The 17,331-nt window shown below is 44.8% G+C and overlaps 1 protein-coding gene across 1 annotated transcript in view; it reads right to left on the bottom strand.

The window, feature by feature from the left end:
• STK11 (serine/threonine kinase 11) overlaps positions 1-17,331 on the bottom strand; it is a 46,065-nt gene that overhangs the window by 8,268 nt on the left and 20,466 nt on the right. Inside the window, exons 7-8 of the mRNA XM_075037757.1 lie at positions 11,565-11,622; positions 2,778-2,971 (exon numbers count right to left, since the gene is read on the bottom strand). Of these exons, the coding sequence (XP_074893858.1) occupies positions 2,778-2,971; positions 11,565-11,622 (252 nt within the window). The remainder of the gene's footprint in view (positions 1-2,777; positions 2,972-11,564; positions 11,623-17,331) is intronic.

The raw sequence follows: 17,331 nt of genomic DNA, 5'->3' as shown, positions 1-17,331 counted from the left end.
TGCTGGACACACAACCACTCTCTGATGTTGAAAGCCTGCCTAAGCTTCCACTTTTTAATCACATTGAAGTGTGTAAACCAGACAGCAATGCAGGCTAATCACCACTGGAAAAGTTAAAAAGAAACAAAACATTTTTAACTAGAGTGAGAACAGACAGGAACACATCTTCTGTACAAAATCATTTGTGGGGCAGGTCTGCAGGAATGGGCTGGATTTCACAAGCCAAGTAACCCACTCTGAAAGGGGTCACAAACCATCTTCCTCTGCAGCATGCTGAACCCCTACAGCTACCCTTTGCTTAAAAATACAAAGCCAAAAACTAAAGAATTATTCCCTCGCAGAACAAAGTTATCTGCTTTGGAAATAAAACAACTGTCCTGGAGATCAGTAGGATCCTGGTGAAGCTTGGGGGAAGCAAGGAGATGATCCTGCACTCTCCAGCCACTGCCTTTAGCTCAGGCCCTGGGAAGCCCAAGAGGGCAGTGGCTTTGGGGCCTAGGCTAAGCTTCATGCTCCTCTTCTGCACCCATGGCCGATGGGAGCATGGTTTCCTCTCCAAACAGCTTGTCATGACTGCTCAGTGCTCCGCTCTGTCCTCTAAGCCCTGCCTCAGCTTCCTCCTCTGCAGCTGGGAATGCACAGGGAAGCAACAGAGCACTGTTAGAGACATGCACATGCTTATTCTCTAGACTGACGCCAAAAAAAGCAGTAACAGACTGTCCTGTAGGCTCTTGGGTTGGCTGCGAGATAGTCAAGTACTAAGAGCAACAGATCTACTCTCACAGAGGTTATCAACTTGGAAGGCTAGCCCTCCAAGGGAAGTTACAGGCACGCACAGACCAACTGCACCTTCCTTCTGCCTCTTGAAGCCAGTTCAGAAAGGAAAATGTAAAATTAGAAAGGGATATAAGTGATGCTGGTTACGGATTTTCAAGTCTGGCAGCCTCATCAGTGCGCTCAGGCCCCACTGTCTGTGATGGGGCTTCCAGCCCCAACACTTGTGCAGAATTACATCTTGGGCACTTATGCATGGGCTGTTCCCAGTGAGAGCTCTTGCAGAGGAAAATGGCTAACCTCTGACAACAGGGAACGCATCTGGCAAGTCCTCTTCTCTCCTGCTTCTGCACTTCGAAAGGACCTAGCAATCAAGTATGTGCTTCAGTGAGTCTATCGCATTTTTAAGAGGATCCCTCCTTTCAAAAAGCCTCCACTAAGCTGTGAGGGAAAGGCCTGGCCTTGGTCAGATTCTAGCACAAAAGCCTGCAGGATGTAAGAAGAGAGCAAAGGACAGAGCTCTGCAGGTCACCCAGCTGGCACTGGGACATTAGTTCTATTAGAAAAGGTTATAAATTACCCGACTGTCACCAGTGAATCAGCACTTGGAAATAGATCTATTTCACTTTGATGAGGCTCCCTTCATCTTGGCAGGCTCCACCTCCGACCCACCTACATATCCTTTTGGCTGAACATCTGAACAGCCACCCTGTTGGGGACTGTTACTCAAGGATGTCATACAGCACAGAGCAAAGTGCTGGCCTAGCGAGTTGGGCTCAAAGCAGCCTCTCTCCTTCTCCCCTTGGAAGGCACTGCCTGGGAAGCCAACCTTATTTCAAGTTGCTGCCCAAAGAAATTTTGAGCATTGGTTACACAATTTGAGGCTTGTTACAATTCAAGGCCTGACATTTTATTCTTCCATGATAGTGCTTCAGAAAAGCAACTTCTGCCTAACCAGGAAACCAAAAGAAAAACAAGGTCTTCAGGTGCAGGGTTTGGTAAAACCAGACCTTGCTTTTACTCGGGTCCACAGAAGCCCACCAGGCCATCATTAAGGAAACACTAAAGCAGTTTGGTTAGTCTTGAACTACAGAAACTAAGGCTTTCTTTATCACAAGGAAAGGTCAGTCACAGGTACCTCTAATTACACTGTGGTAAAGTAAATCAGCATCCTTACAAACAGCACTTGAAACCTTCCCTCCAAAACAAACTAGGCTGGAGCAATTAACCTAGAAACTCATGTTCTGTTGATGTAGGCAGTGAGAACACAGGCAGAAAGACAAAGAAACTGCTGCCTTGATCATGCAGTACCGCTGCTGCAATGACTGTAAAGCTGAGCAGTCTTTGTCTTTAGTCTTACCACAGACATGCCCTTCGGCCTTCTGCTCACAAGCTACATTGCTTACAGGTACAGAGAGGCCAAAGAAGGAAAGCTACTTGATTACCACCACTTTGTAAGAACTGCATGGTTAAAACCACACACGCCCCTGTACTTACTAGTTGGCTTACCTTAAAACAACAGGAAATCCCTAATAAAGAAAGAAGCAGTTCTGTAACCAGATAGTTACCAAGACTGGAGCAGAAAAAAGGTCTCAGTATAAGGCTACAAGCACGCTTCTTCCCCAGATGTGCCATCTACTCTGAACACTGAGTCATTTTAGGGCTCTGCTACAAGATAACTCAGTCTAGCAAAACTGGCCAAAAGAATTAAATGTGCTAAACAACAGAGTCCACAAGGAGCAAGCTATTACTGGATGAAGGAAGGAAACTGGCATATGGGTAACACACAGGAAGGGGCATCCTGGTTGATCAAATAAAGGACCAAGGCATCCGGAGCATCATAGCTCACTCACTATGCGTCACTCACACCACTTAATAATCAATAATCTCCTCCACTGCTGAAAGGATTATTCAGACCTCGAGGCCTTTCCTAAAAAGCTTTAAACAGACAAAAAAAAAAAAGCCACTTCTGCCCTACCCAACCCAGCATCATTCTCTCCTACCTGGTACTGTGAAGTCCTGAGTGTAGATGATATCATCTTCAATGTCATACAAGTCATCATCTTCTTCCTCATTGTAGCCATGCAGATCTTCCAGATAAGGCACCGCCGTCATACTTCTCCACCTGTCCTTTGTTTCTGGGCTGGGAGGTATGGGCACCAGAGCCTCTGCCTGAGCATGTTTCTTACGAAACCAACTGCAAAGAGTCCAAGAGCAGAGTTTCATCAGTACAGCTTCGCTTTTCAGAAGGCATGGAGAAATCCCTGGCACTATGAGATGGCCCCATTCCACCCCAATATTCAAAGGTATCTGCAGTTTGTTTATGGAAAACTTCCTGGCCAGTTTTATGCCACTGCAGGTTTTTTAATGCGTAATAACAAAGAGAGGCAAGTGTCAAGAAAGGCAACTCTGTCTTGCTGATCACACTGCAGGGACACCAACAGCCATGTATGCTACTCCACAAGACGCTCCATCCACTGGGTGCTTTGTCAGCTAAGGAGAAACTAACAGTCTGCCCAGCTGTTAGCATACTGAAGTCTGCTGCAAGACACACTGGAGTGCAAGACACCTACAGAAGGGCAGCTCAGGGTCTGGAAAGAGAGTGCAGGAACATTTTCTCCATCACCAACTCAAGCCAAAACTACCTACATTAGCAGAGCTGCTAGAGCTCTCGAGTTTTATTGTCAAAGCAAGCAGCAAAGGAGAAACTTCTAGCCTAAAGTTGAGGCTAATCAAACACAAGAGAAAAGAAAGTTTGCAGAATGTTGGTCCAAGGGGAGTGGTATTTACTCGTAAGCTCCTTTAACAGGCAGTTTTCAACAAGACCACAGCAAAAATGCTTATACTCTATCTTTTTATCCCACCTCTGCCTCAAGGGACTTCTATTACCATGAGAGACAGTAGCCATAGTGCTACCACCTGCCCAGTAAAGGGTATCAGCTCTGAAAGCTGTTCTTAATCAGATCAAAAATCCAACAGGTTTGCATCACATCAGCATCTCAGAAGCCACATGGATGGCCTCTTACATTTTTATCACACTTTCATAGCATGGTTCCAACACCAGACAGTCTCTGGGACATCTATCACCACTGCATGTGGGCACCGAAAGTTTCCTAGAAGTACTGCTGGAGCCTCTGCACTCCTAGGGATCGTCTCCTGAATGCAGATGGGAACAGAAGTTCCTCCAGACCCAGGTACTTCTAACATGCTTTTCCAGCCTCCACACACCTCCTGCTACTCCTTGTTCCCCCTGCAACATGTCCTGCAGCAGGGAGAATCAGCTGCCTGTGGCTAGCAAATGAAAAGGTCAGGCGATGGCCATCCATTGCTCCCTCCTGGATAAATGGTAGTGTTCTGCTACTTTTGAAGGTGGTGTGCTGAGCAGCTGGCTGTCCCTGCTAGCAGAAAGGCTGTCCTACAGAGGCACTTCATCAGGCTGTTACTTACACCATACCCTGGAGGGTCATTCTACACAAAGGAAGGGTCAGAAAGCATCAAAACCTCCCACATGTAGGACAATCTTGTGAACTGCAGCCTTCTTTCCTGATAAACTTTTGAATTGGCACTGATATCAACCCCCCTATTTTTATGCTGTGGGCTGGATGTCAGTTAAGCCACTGGAACCTATTCTTCCTGGTCTTTGCACAGTAACAAAGGAAAGAAAAACCTCACCAGATCAACTGCACTCTTGTGCTCATCTTGCTAAATATTATGTAGATGCCACTTACCTGCACAAAGGGACATTCAGAGTCTTTCACAGCAGGAGGCAGCCTATAAAATCTAAGCTCCCCCCACACTTTCAAAGTTTACTTTAGGCTACAAAAGGGTGCTGCTTTAGGAAGCAACTTAAGGGCTCTCTGAAAACACACCTCTCAAAAGCAGAGCAAGATCTAAAATTATGCCCTCATGACATACTTCTTGGCCTGGCGATTGCTGCCCTAGACAAGCCTCATGTGACATGAGTGCTTCCCCCTCCATAGTTTGCCCAGGCATCCAGTAACTTCTGGCTAATAACCATTGAGGAGGGCCCAAAGCCAGTCACCAAAGAGCTCTTATAAACCTAAGCCATCTGTTTTTTATCACTCCAGTTCCAAATTCATTTTAGGAAGTGAGGGTTGGATGCACCTCCTGCACAGAACTGTAATTATAATTTTGTTCTAGTCTTACATTGCTTTGACAGTAGGCCTGGAAAAAAAAAAAAAGTGGCATTCTAGCAAAACTATCCAGCAAAAGCAAGGAGCTAGGAGGTAAACAAATGAAAATGTAGCTATTGGGACAAATCAGCTAGGATTCAAAGGAGGAGTGAACCGTTATCCAGAAACCCTGCTTCACAATTAGCACCTTTGAACTGTTTTCTCTGTAGTGACTAACTTTTAAAGTCAGTCTCCTGCTCTGGAGAAAAGTGACAGAGAACTAAATGCAGATCTAATTTGTCAAGTATGACCCCCGGTTCATGAAGTGGCATTACAAGAGTTAAGTAAAAGGTCATCCCAGCTACTGGACTAGCAGGACATGAGCAGGTCCAGCACAACTAGATTTTGGCCAATAGTTTTAGCAAATCCTGTAGATGGCTTCCTTGGTGATGTGCATGACACACAGCACTCCTAATCTGATCATTTGATTTCCCTTCCTTGGGAGACTGCTTTCATCAAGAAAGTGACTGCCAAAATAGCAAATTCAGCCCAGGCTGATCCAGCCTGGCAGGATCATCTAGCACAGGAACAGAAGAGCCAACACAGCCACCAGCTATTTTTGCCAGGGGCACTGGAGCTAGAGGGATCCAAACTAAACACCAGGGACCTAAGGAGAATGGAATATACAGGGCAAATGAGATCAGAATGATTGCTATCAAAAGGAGTATTTTAAAGGGAGAAAGCCTAGAAGTCTATAGCAACTCGTGTTTTTATTTTGCTGTATTTCAGCTCTGTCTCTTTCTTTCCTTCTGTCCTACTTACCAAGAGAGTAAAAATAGGTTTTTATTAACAGCAGAAACCTGAATCACTGTACTCTAGTCATAATGATTCCATCCTCTGGGAGGTGATTTCAAATACTTGCATATGCAGATATGGTAATGAGGATATAGACTGAGGAGAGAAATTCATTGAAGTTCTAAGAAAAATCAAAGACCTCTTAGAAGGAGCCTCAAGCAATTCTGTATGGAGTAGCAGAGTATTTCCTGGCAAGCAATTTTCTAGCAGGGACAGATATTCTGCTCTCTGCACTGGTGCTAAATGTTATTAGTGAAGATTTGCTCTTCAGCTGAGGACCACTGGCTCCACCAAATGCCCTGATCTGGCTCAAGAAGCTACTAGCCACTGACTAAGCCAGAAAGCAGCTACTCTCCCACAGCACAACTCTCCCATCAGTCAGTGATGCAGATGAGATAAAGTCCCTCCTCACTCTGCCTTCACCACTGACCCTAAAACACAGGCTGGATTAGAGTACTGCTGACAGAGTGCCCTATTTCACCATTTATTCCCAGTTTCACTGATGTTTTCTGAGCCAACTACACTGGCACAAACATAGCCATTTACCTGGTGCTCACAGACTGCTGCTTTAAGGGAAAAGAAAAGCTTTTGCAGATCTCAAAAGTGCCCCTTGTCCAGAAAATCCCCTGGGAGAGACAGATTCCTCTCTTGTCTGTGAAATGTTTCTTGGCCACTCCCAGCCCTTTGAAACAGAGTGGAGGGAGCAGTAGGAAGAGATTGTTTCTTTCTACTTTACAAGGTTGTTGAGCATGCCTGCAAAGCAATGAAACTCCAGACAGCAGCGGCACAAGTATTAATTGTGATCCTGCCAGTTACGAATTGGTGTCCAGACGGGTTTCTATAATCTACAGGGAGATAAGACAGCAAGGGCCAAGGACTGAATGAAAAAAGGAATCTGGGTTGACCAATGCTTGATAAGCCCATCTAATTTGCAGCTTCCAAGCTTGAATTTTACATCAGAAGTGATCACTCTGCTCTTTTCAAGTTCTGGTATAAGCAAGGTTAAAATAGGAATCAGTAAGCACAGCTGCAGCTTCCAAATACTTACAGCTAATTCACTTCCCATTCTAGGTCACAAATATTTTAGTTTGCTTGTTTTGTATATGGGCAATTTTCTTTGAAACCAGATGCCAAGCTGCAGATCACCACCCTGCCAACAAGGATTGGTTATGAATGATTCTCCACCTCCCATGATACCATGTAAGGGCTTCAAGCTTACTGGAAGGTCACCGTCACCACGAGAAGCAACTAACAGCATTCCAGTTTAATTCAGTCCTCTCGCAGACAAACGTGGAAGGCACACAACAGTATGCCCTGGGGAAAGGCAACACAGGCTAGCAATAAATATATAGCAGCATCCCCACAATCACTGCTCCAACTCCTGTAGTGTCAAGAGATGTCTAAGTTAAGTCAGGTTCATAAAAAAATAGAAACGCGTAAGAAAGAGAAGCAGTTTTCCTCTAGCTGATGCTAGGACCAAAGGTGATAGTTCAGACTCCTATGAGGAGAGGTGTTCTATGCAGATGGAGACTCACATTCATTTAACACCCCATACGCAGTTGCATTATGAAACTGATTTGCAGAATGTGGGTAGAACCACCAAAGATTCCTTCCATGTGCCTGCCACAGGAAAGGAAGGCAGACCCAGGTACCTCGGCAAGAAAGGAGAGGAGGAGAGCTTTTGTGTGTGTGTCCCACCAAGGGCAGATTACTGCCTAACACCACAAAGAAGGGATGGTAAAAGCCCATGAGTATACATGCCGCAGCAGAGGTAAAGGGAAACCCCTCTCACTCCCTCAGATTCAGGCACAGAAGTCAAGGAGCATGCTCAGCACCTGCAAAGGAATCTACAGTGGCAACACACACAGACTTCCCTGGCTTTCGTACCCAGGGTTTGCACAGCATGGCACAGCATCCAACAGCTACCCTCCAAGCCTCTCAGGGAAGACTCTGGGGTGAGCAAAAGCACCTGGGAAGGTGGCACGGCAGCCTCCAGGAGGTCAGTGGAAGACACTAGGCCAGCAGGTTAATTTGCACCTCCACTAATAAAAGGTGGAAGTGCCTTCCCTTTCTTGCATAAACTCTTGCAATGGTATCTATGACTGAACAAATTAAGTGTGACACTTCTGGAGAAGGCAGGCAAGATGGTTGCCTTGGAAACAAGGGACAGAGGTAGAATTCTGCATCCACTTCATCACTTTAAGTGCTGCAGCAGGGTCAGTGAATTAGTTACAAAATGCAGTGTACAAGCATTAAGCCCTTCAGCAAAAGCACAGGGTAGAGAGGAGATGGTGACTAATCTATGGGGAGCAGGCTGCTAACTCCCTGGCTCTTGGCAGCTTTTCTTCACTGCCCCACGCCCCCGCCCCATGAGTACAAAATATTCAGAGGTGAACTAAAAGTGTCAGTTTTCCATTGAACATCATCCTATCCAGACCCTTCTGGGAAGAGCAGGTTTCAAGGCTCTTTCATTGTTATTCAGGGGTGGGCTTCTGGCAGTTCATAAACTCTTAGATGATAGGCTGAGAGAGTTTTAATTCATTTCAATTTACAACTCATAGGTCTGCACTGCACAGATTGACTAGGTTTGAAAAGCCTCTGAAAGCAAAGAAGAAAAGAATTTAACTTTTTCCTGCTGAATCAAAACGAAGTGCAGAAACATGAGTTTGATACAAGAGTTTACCTACAGAAGTGAGGAGAGGAAGAAGGCAGCTGGCAGGTATAAAACTAAGCAGACTCTTCCTACAGCATTCTTCAGACAGGGCTGCCGCTACAGGGGGGGAAAGCATTTGGAGTAGCTGACAAGAATAAAGGGAGGAATGGCAGAATTACCATTGCTGGGCAATAAACATGTGCCTGGCTGCCTTCTCTGCCTCCTGCAGCTCTATTTGCTGCATGGAGCAACACTCAATATTTCCTCAGTGTTTCCCCTGACCCACTGATTAAGCCTTTTATCCTTGATCCCACTACAAGAGCAAGAAACATCACTTTATGGAAGGTGAAATGCAGACTGTTTATCCAGTTCTGGGTGGATCCTGAGCACTCAGCTCCACGGCCACAGGACACCTGCTCTGTGATGTTTCCCTTGGGGTCACCCTTCCCCACAGGACAGAGGAACACAGCCCCTTCCCATCGCGCTGACACGAGCCTGGTCTAGCAGTGTTTGGCTCCAATGCAAAAAAACACTGCCCAGGACATGGGGGCTATTCCTCTTGATTTTCAGTGCACTTTGATAATCTCAACTGTCCATATGAGCAAGTCACCAGTAACATCAGCTCAAAGACATAAAAGGAGACTTCCAGCAGCACAGAAAGGCACTGGGTAATTCTGGTTTGAGCCAGTATCCATCTCAGCAGGGCAGCCCGGGTAAGTCGCTTGATGTTTCTATAGTCTAGTTCCTGTGCCTTAACACATGCTTTTGTGGGAGGAGTGTAGAGAAACCCAAAATCATTAATGACTATTACTCCCCCACACACTAGAAATTCAAGGATTCTAGAAATCAAGTCTTTTCTTACTAAAATGCTTTCCAAAAAACCCTTCAACAATATCTGAATGGCTACCTGCTGTCCTTCCAATTGCTTTGTTCAATTTTAAAATAAAATCAGGGTCAGGTTAAGCATAAGGACTAAGCTTCTCTTCTATTTAAAGAAAAGCCAAGAGAACCAAACACTGGATTCTTTAGCACAATGCTACTCTACAAAAAGGAGATGGACAGACACATCCAAAGCCCAAGGCTGCAAGCTCTGCTGTGCTTGATGTAATTATTAGGATGCCACAGCAGGAGGAAGGAGGCAATTACTAATAGGGGAGAAAAGCCTGTTAAGAAGCACTGGCTAAGCTCACAGAAAACTAATAAGAGACTAAGCCTTGGAAACGCTCCTGTGTTTGCAGGTAGAGTCTTTCTTCCAGCACTCTCAGTGCTATGAGATGAAAAGCCTCACCACCAGCAGCTGTGCCCAATTAGAGGGCAGGCTATGCCTATAGTGCATGGGAGATTTGCAACTGCCCTCCATGCCAGAAGCATGCTCTAGTTTCTCCTGCTTTCTAACTACAGGCAGGGTCTCTAGAGAAACCTCTTTGCTTCCAGCTGGGCAAAGCTGACACAAAAACTCACTGCCACATGGGAGAAGTATAAAATCAAGTATATAGAGTTGGATAACTAGCTCAAATACCTAGCAGATAGTGACACATGAGAACCAACTACACTGCCCCAAAGCTTAGGGGCAGTTCACTGCAGCCTTTGGATCCACAACACTGATAGCAGAGAAAGTGCTTTCAGTGCTTTTCTCAACACCTACTAATGTACTCTTTACAGCGCTTACTGACCAAGCATCGGTTTGACTGTGTGGCAAGCTGATCACTACCCTGGAACTAGCTGCCTTGAAATGCTCTAGTCCTCAGTGGTAGAGGGGAGGACAGTCAGTAACAGCAGGAGCTATTGTTTTGAAGACCAGCTCTATATGGTGCTTTAAATGCCACACAGCATTTAACAGGCCAGCCCCAAGCAGTCTCTTTTATGGCCCAGTATTATTGGGAGCCATGTGCATGGGGAAAGGCAGTCTTGAAAAGCAAATGCCTGCTCCTATCATCTCCCAGACCCAGTGAAAGAACCAATGCACAGTGCTTGGCTACTATTAAAAGCGCCAGCCTGACTGCTTAATTAATTGATCAGGCAGCTACATAAGACCTGCCTCCCCAGCCTCTTTGATCTTCATCAGGGGTAGGTCGCAGTTGCTCCTCTGCAGAACACCAGTGCAGTTCAAGCCTGTCAGGTTTTGTTCTGTGGCTCCTGCAGATGCCTTCCATGCCACAACATCTACCAGGGATCATCATCTGACAGCACATGGCTACCATTGCTGGTTTTTTTCCAGAGAAAACAAGAAAATAGCGCTCTTCCTGCCTGCAGGCAGCACAAAACAGGCCCATCACCTTCCAGGATCAGAGCTTTGTTTTTACAAGGTTCCCAAAAGCTTTCTGGGCAAGCTTGTAGGCAGGACCTCTGCTGAGCAGCTGCAGTCCAGCAGGCAGCTCTGCGTGTCCTCAGAAGCACTTCCTATTCAAATAGGAGATAAGCTAATGCAGCCTCCGCGATGAAGCATCCTTATGATGCTTTTTGTTCTTGTACTTTTATCCGCCCAGGAAATCTCTGCTCAGAGGCAGCATGTTCAAACAGGCCCTTTAAAAAAAAAAAAAAAACAAACAAAAAAACAAACCCAAAAAACCCCCTCAGAGATAACGGGGCCTTTCCCCCCCTCAGACAATAGCAAGGATAAAGGGGGAGGATATGGATGAGGGAGGAATATGACATTAAAGAGAAAGAAAAAAATTTCCTATTGTCCTGGAACACTTCTCCACATACTGATTCCATATGGAGCAAATACCAAGGAATATTTCTGTCACCAGACTGTCCAGAAAACCAGAACTAACACACATTACTAAACAGTCCTAGTTCAATAACCCAGCCTTAAGGAACTCCTGTTCTTCTGCTCCATTAGTACTAGCTGACCTCTGAAAAAAATTATCCAGAACCCTTAATTCTCAAGAACCAGTCACGCTAGAAACATATTTTCAACATATTCATTATTTACTGGTTAGCAATTCAAATGCTTTAACCGGATGCTCTAATAGGAGGAAAAAAGCCAAGTAGAGGTTGCCAGAGCTCCAGCAGAGCTGGAGGAAGGATATCTAGTGACTTCCATGTGTCTGCTGTCAAAAGGAAAAATGAGTTGAGAGCAATAGCACAGGTACATTAGCATAAGAAGCAGAAAGAGAATGACTAATAGGAAGAAGCTGAACACTCACTTGTGCTGCCTTATCTGCTGTATTGAAAATCTCTTGGCTGGGTCGTATTCAAGCATCCCTGAAAAGAAGGAAAAAAAGTCCAGGTGTGATCACAGATGCTCTCAGCCAAGTTGAAGACAGGAAGCATAAAGCTCTACCCTTCCCTCCCACCTCCCTCCCCCAACAGTGACTGGTGTGTCCAGTCCTCCTGGCAGCTTAGGGAGCCTTTACCTCCAGGAAGAATCTGCTGCATTGGTCACAGGAAGCTCAGCACAAAATCCCAACTCCATTGCTGACTACCTGATCAAGTCTGCTCCTCAGTTTCCCCACCTGCAAAGTGGATATGACCTTTCCCTCCTTCACACTGCAGGGACAGAGGCTTGTACAGCCCTGGATCATATGTCCAAGCATGTCTCCAGGCAAAGAGCATCAAGACTTCGCATTTCACAGATAATGCTATTGAACTTTCTCCATGGAAGAGTCAAAGCCTTAGGCATAGCATATATGCAGTTATTCAGCATCCCAGAAAGTCTAGTCTAGTGAAATTCTATTCTGGAAGTACATCTGGGGAGAACCGACAAAAAAAATAATCCTACTGTCCATCCTTTTGCCCTAGCCAGGAGTTTGATTTCTGGCATCATCTGCTAAGATAGCTGGGGTGGGGGTGAGAAGAGGGGTGGGAGAGGAAGAGTAGCTTATCTGTATCCTCTCTAGGAAAGAGGGAGGTGGATACCTTAAACAGACTCATGAGATGCCCACTCTGCTCCACTGTCTTCAAAAAGCTTCACAACTTAACAGAAGGGAAGTAGCAAATTTTGCCATATTCTTCAGAAACTAGCCAATGGGACCTAACAAGTCTCAAACAGCAGCATCCAAGATATTATCCAATGAAGGTTCCAAGAATATATTAATCTAACGAATGTTAACAAAGTCTCACTGCTGTACATTACAAGGAGTTTTGCTTTTACTCGATGATACCCCCTTGTTGCTCTTGAAGCACTAGCACTGTTGAGTCTTGCACAGGTAGCACGAAGAGTAAGGTTTTGGAAAGAGGTAAGAGAACAGGAGGATCCCATCTCCAGCAACCCGAAGAAAAGAAAGGCTAGGAAGCAGAACAGACTGTCAAACAGGAGTTAAGAAAGTCAGGACAAGGAGCAAACAGTGCAGAGTGCTGGGGAGAGCCAGTACAAGGACAGTGAAAACACAAGGACGGGAGATACATTTGGATGGACACTTAGGAAGGGAGGGCTGGAAAGAGACATTGGAGTTCAAGTAAGAAGTTGCAAGTGCCTTGCAGATGAGTTTCTGCAATACTGTTGAACAAAGGTAATAGAAGAGATAAATCACCAACAGCACTGTGTGATAACAAAAGCTCATCCAGAACATCTTCCTTGTCAGTTCAGTTTGTATCACATACTAACAGTAATGAATATGGGCAAAAAAAGGTATAGTTTGGAAGGACTAAAGTTATTTTCCCCTCAGAAACCAAAATACAGTTTGCCATGGCAATTTGTAAAGGTTTATCAGTTCTGATGACAGCACTAATAGCTTTAAGGCAGATGGGGTCACTACTGATGCACATTACATCACTGTGAAGTAGGTTAAAGAATCACAGGAAGACCTCTCCAGGTTTGAGAGGGTCAAGTGCATCACAGGCATCTGGCCTCATGAACTGAAGGCACTAGAGTCTTCAGAGCCCAACTCTTCAGAGCACTTTAGACAGAGCACACCGGAAATTTATACTTGCCTTGCCGAAACCATACAAACCACCATACATATACTAGAGGTACATGGCTGAGCTCGACTGGAGCTACAGCAAGAGCTCCCTGCTCAAGAGCTCTAAACCTTGATAGTAGTTCCTTATCTCTGGTATCTTCTCCCCCGAATAGGCTAAAGTCCTATAAACAAGCAACCAGCAGTCCAGGCTGCAGCTACAGACCAAAACCATATGTGGCAGGAGGTGATTAATGCCAGCGACAGTGCCAAAAGCTGAACAGCTCAGCTGCTAGGTCTGCTACCGAGGAACACCACTGAAAGCATATTTTGAGATGGTCTCACAGTAACGGTGAGAGAAGGGAAGTTATGGTTGAACCATCTTCAGCAGAAAAGGGATTTGATCCCAAATCTTGCTGTCCTGCAAAGTGCTGCAACACCTGTAATACAACATTTAGGTGCTTTTGCAGGGCTAATTCCAAGCTGTTTCCTCACCTTAGCTGTTGTTAATGAACTGGTGCTGGAGAAGGCCCTCCTTTTTTCCACTGAGTACTATGCAACAAACTCCCTTACAGTTAAAAAAAGATAATTATCAGTTTAACACCGAACGCAGCCTTTATCAGGGACTTTCTCCACAACAAGGGTCCTTGCAATGTGCATTCCTCCTTTCTTCTGTACTCCAGCACACGTCCCTAGCAGTCCCTGCAGCCTTCTCAGAACCACAGAACAGCTGAGGTTGGAAGGGACCTCTGGAGATCACTTAGTGCAAACCTCTTGCTCAAAGCAGGGTCAGCTTGCCCAGGACTGTGTCCAGCTGGGTTCTGAACATCTGAGGGTGGAAACTCCACAACTCCCTATGCAACCTGTTCCAGTGCTCACCCAGCCTTACAGTAAAGGAGTTCTCACATTCAGATGGAATTTCTCCTCACCTTACAAGAAAAGAAATAATAATTGGAAAACAAGATGGGAAGGTGGTTCAGAGAAAAAAAATCCCCCACCTAATTAAATAACCTATTAATAAGATTATTAGACAGTAGTTTCACAGCTGAGCTGCCCCGATCTGTTGCTTTTTTTTTTTTTTAAAAACAAAATAGGACTGCAAAGAGATCTTACATGAAGTCTAGGGGTCACCAAAGCATATATTGGCTAGGTTATCTTATTAAAGCAATCAGAAACAGGTAAGTCAGGACTGTACCCCATCCCCCCCAATTTATTTCTTTAAAGACCACATTTCAAGGCATTTTTGGAATCCAGCTTGTTATTATCAAGTTCGGGATAAACTTCTGCACATCCAAGCAGATACAACTAGAAACTCTTCATAGAAATCTGAAGTACAGTGGGACTGTTCCAAGGTTCTTGCACTTTCAGTTTGGGATTAATTTCACTAGGGTGCTGCAGAAGAGGAGTTGGAGCACCCTCATAAGCAGCTCACTTTGAATTGCTGCACATTTATTTTTTCCCTTTGGTCAAATACTGTTTAAGGAATGACAGGGCTAACAAAGAAATTTAAGGCATTTACCAGATTAAACTGGTACAAGCAGAGGATAAAATTCTAAAGTAAATTATTAGGAGAGGCCTAACACAACCAGTTACAAATAGCTATGGTGCAGAAAGCTGCATTGTTCTCAAGCAATTAAAAAGGCATAAAGAAGATAATTGACCAAAAAGAGTATTTACTTTAATGAAAAAGGACTGTATTTTGGGCAATGTTTGAAAGAAAATGTAAAGTCCAATCTCTGAAAATGTGCACTCATGCATTCAGCTCTGTGACTCACTCATGGCAGCTCTATGGCTGAAGTCCTGTACTGAAAAGAAACTTCAGGACAAAACATCATGTACTATTCACCAGTCAAGTCATCTAAGAGCATCTGCCCACAGTAACCACACATACTCTCTACCATTTACGGTAAAGATTTCCATGCAGTTTATCTGCGAGTAAAGATGAGACACACTGTAACAGGGCGATTCTTCAGGAGGACGCCTAACTCACAAACCTCTGCTCCTGTGGTATTTTAGAAGGATTCACTCTGCCCATACATGGGATATTGTGCCCATTACAGCATGCCAGCAGTCTCAAACACCTTTCAAATTACATCAAGTGGCAATCCAGAAACTGGAGACCACAAACCTGTCTTGAGCTCCTTACAGACTCCAGCCCACACACTTCAATAATCCCGAACAAGCATAGCATTACATCATGTGGTAGAATATCTAGTTTTTAGCAGACAGCACAATCTTAGGTATGTTGTTTGAGAAGCAGGAAGAAATCTAACAGCAAGAGTTAAACTCAACCTGGATTTCACTTCAGTCTCCAACTTGGATCAACATTTAAAACAACCAATATAAAAGCAGTATAAGTCCAATTTGTAAAATGAGATGGGACTTTTTCCCCTCTCCTTCATCCTCCACAAGCATAGCCAGGCATTCTGACCAGAAACTCCCTCTGCAGGCAAATCTTGAGTCTTTGATCAAACACATGTGGAAGACTTGCCACTGGATGGGTTATAGACACCAGCCTGCCTGACTGTTGGCTCCAGGGACTCCCTGCTACCACAGAATTAAAGCATCCCACTGTCATCAGAATGCACATCCTCTCACCATCCCTGTAATAAAGGTCATGGCAGTTACACAGAAGTGAGAAAACAAAATGCTGAGAAACTAACCAACTTGTCCCCAGCCACAAAGTCTGTAGCAGAGCCTGGAAATCAATCCAGATGCTTAATGCAGAGACTGCAGTCTCAGAGCTTTCTCTTTCAGTAAAAGTATATTAGAAAAGGAGGAAGAAAAGCTGACCTTGTGCATTTTGCTTTTCCAGAAGCAAACTGCATACAAGTTGATAAGTCATATGCAGTCTGTGGTGACAGAAGAACCTTAAGGCTATTTATAAATGCTTCTACTCTGACACATCTTTACTGACTGTACACACAGAAGCCAGAACAGTACTAGCCCTTCTCTTTTCCATCAGTAAAAATTATAAATAAAGCTTCATCCCTGATTAGGGAGACAAAGAGGAGCAGCATCCCAACTAATCTGTTGAAATACACTGTCGTGCAAGTCTCTTTACAAGTCAAATACCACAGAAGCTTTAAGTCCTCTAAACTCTGCTTCTTCTGGAAAGAGGAACAAAGAAATAAAAACAAGCTCAAGGGGGAGAATAAGTAAAAAAAAAAAAGTAGTCAACAGAAGAACAGAAAAACCTTAAAAAGTGTATTCTAGTGTTTGCTTCACAGCCAGACTGGTACTGTGGACAACACAGCACTTATAGCCAGAGAGGAAATAAGCACTTTGCAGCATACTGAATTCTTCCTTACAATAAAACCAGAACAAATGCTTGCAGCACTGCAGAGTGCTTTAAGAGTCTTTTAAAAGCAATGCAAAGGCGAAACAAAGTCTCTAGTGAGATAGAGCTGAGCTGTGGGTGTCTGTGCTGCTCATATAAAAGCATCAGACAGCCATTGACAATATCTGATCTGCAGGCTTTTGATTCAGTTTCAACCTGCTGCAGAAGTAGCAGGCACCTACCAGGAAATGCAGATGTTCTGGAGGAAAAGCATGAACTAAATAAAGCATTTGGGTTTTGTCACCATAGCTACGTAGTATCACCACTGCAAGGCTCAGCCCTTGTCTTCAGCAGATGCTTTGCTATCTGCTGGGCTGCAGAGATGCTCAGGCCTCCAGAGAGTAGAGGAAGCCAGGGCAATCCCACTCCATAATTCGCTCACCTCGGCTCCACTGGGTACTCTAACCACTAGAAAAAGTAAAGCATGTCAAACCAAACAAGGAGAATATCAGGAGGTTTTGCCAGCTTTTACTGTGTAACAGGTGGATATGACAAGATGAGGAGTGGGAGTGTTCTCAGGTGGGATGGAGGGAGGATTGTAAAAGGAATCCTTAGCCCTTCCTACCACACTGGAAGACAGGGTCAAGTTGATAGAAAGACACAGACATCTCCCCCCGGGGAAGCTCCTCTGCCTACCAAACACACTCGACTTGCATCTCTGTAGTGCGCAAACACAGAAGGGATGAAGACAGACAGCAGCTAGGATGAAGGAGGCAACTCGGGCTGTAAGAGATG

The sequence above is a fragment of the Buteo buteo genome, chromosome 10, assembly GCF_964188355.1.
Source record: "Buteo buteo chromosome 10, bButBut1.hap1.1, whole genome shotgun sequence".
Lineage (NCBI taxonomy): Eukaryota > Metazoa > Chordata > Aves > Accipitriformes > Accipitridae > Buteo > Buteo buteo.
Note: the sequence above shows the minus strand (reverse complement) of the source record. Positions and strands in the feature narration are given on the sequence as shown.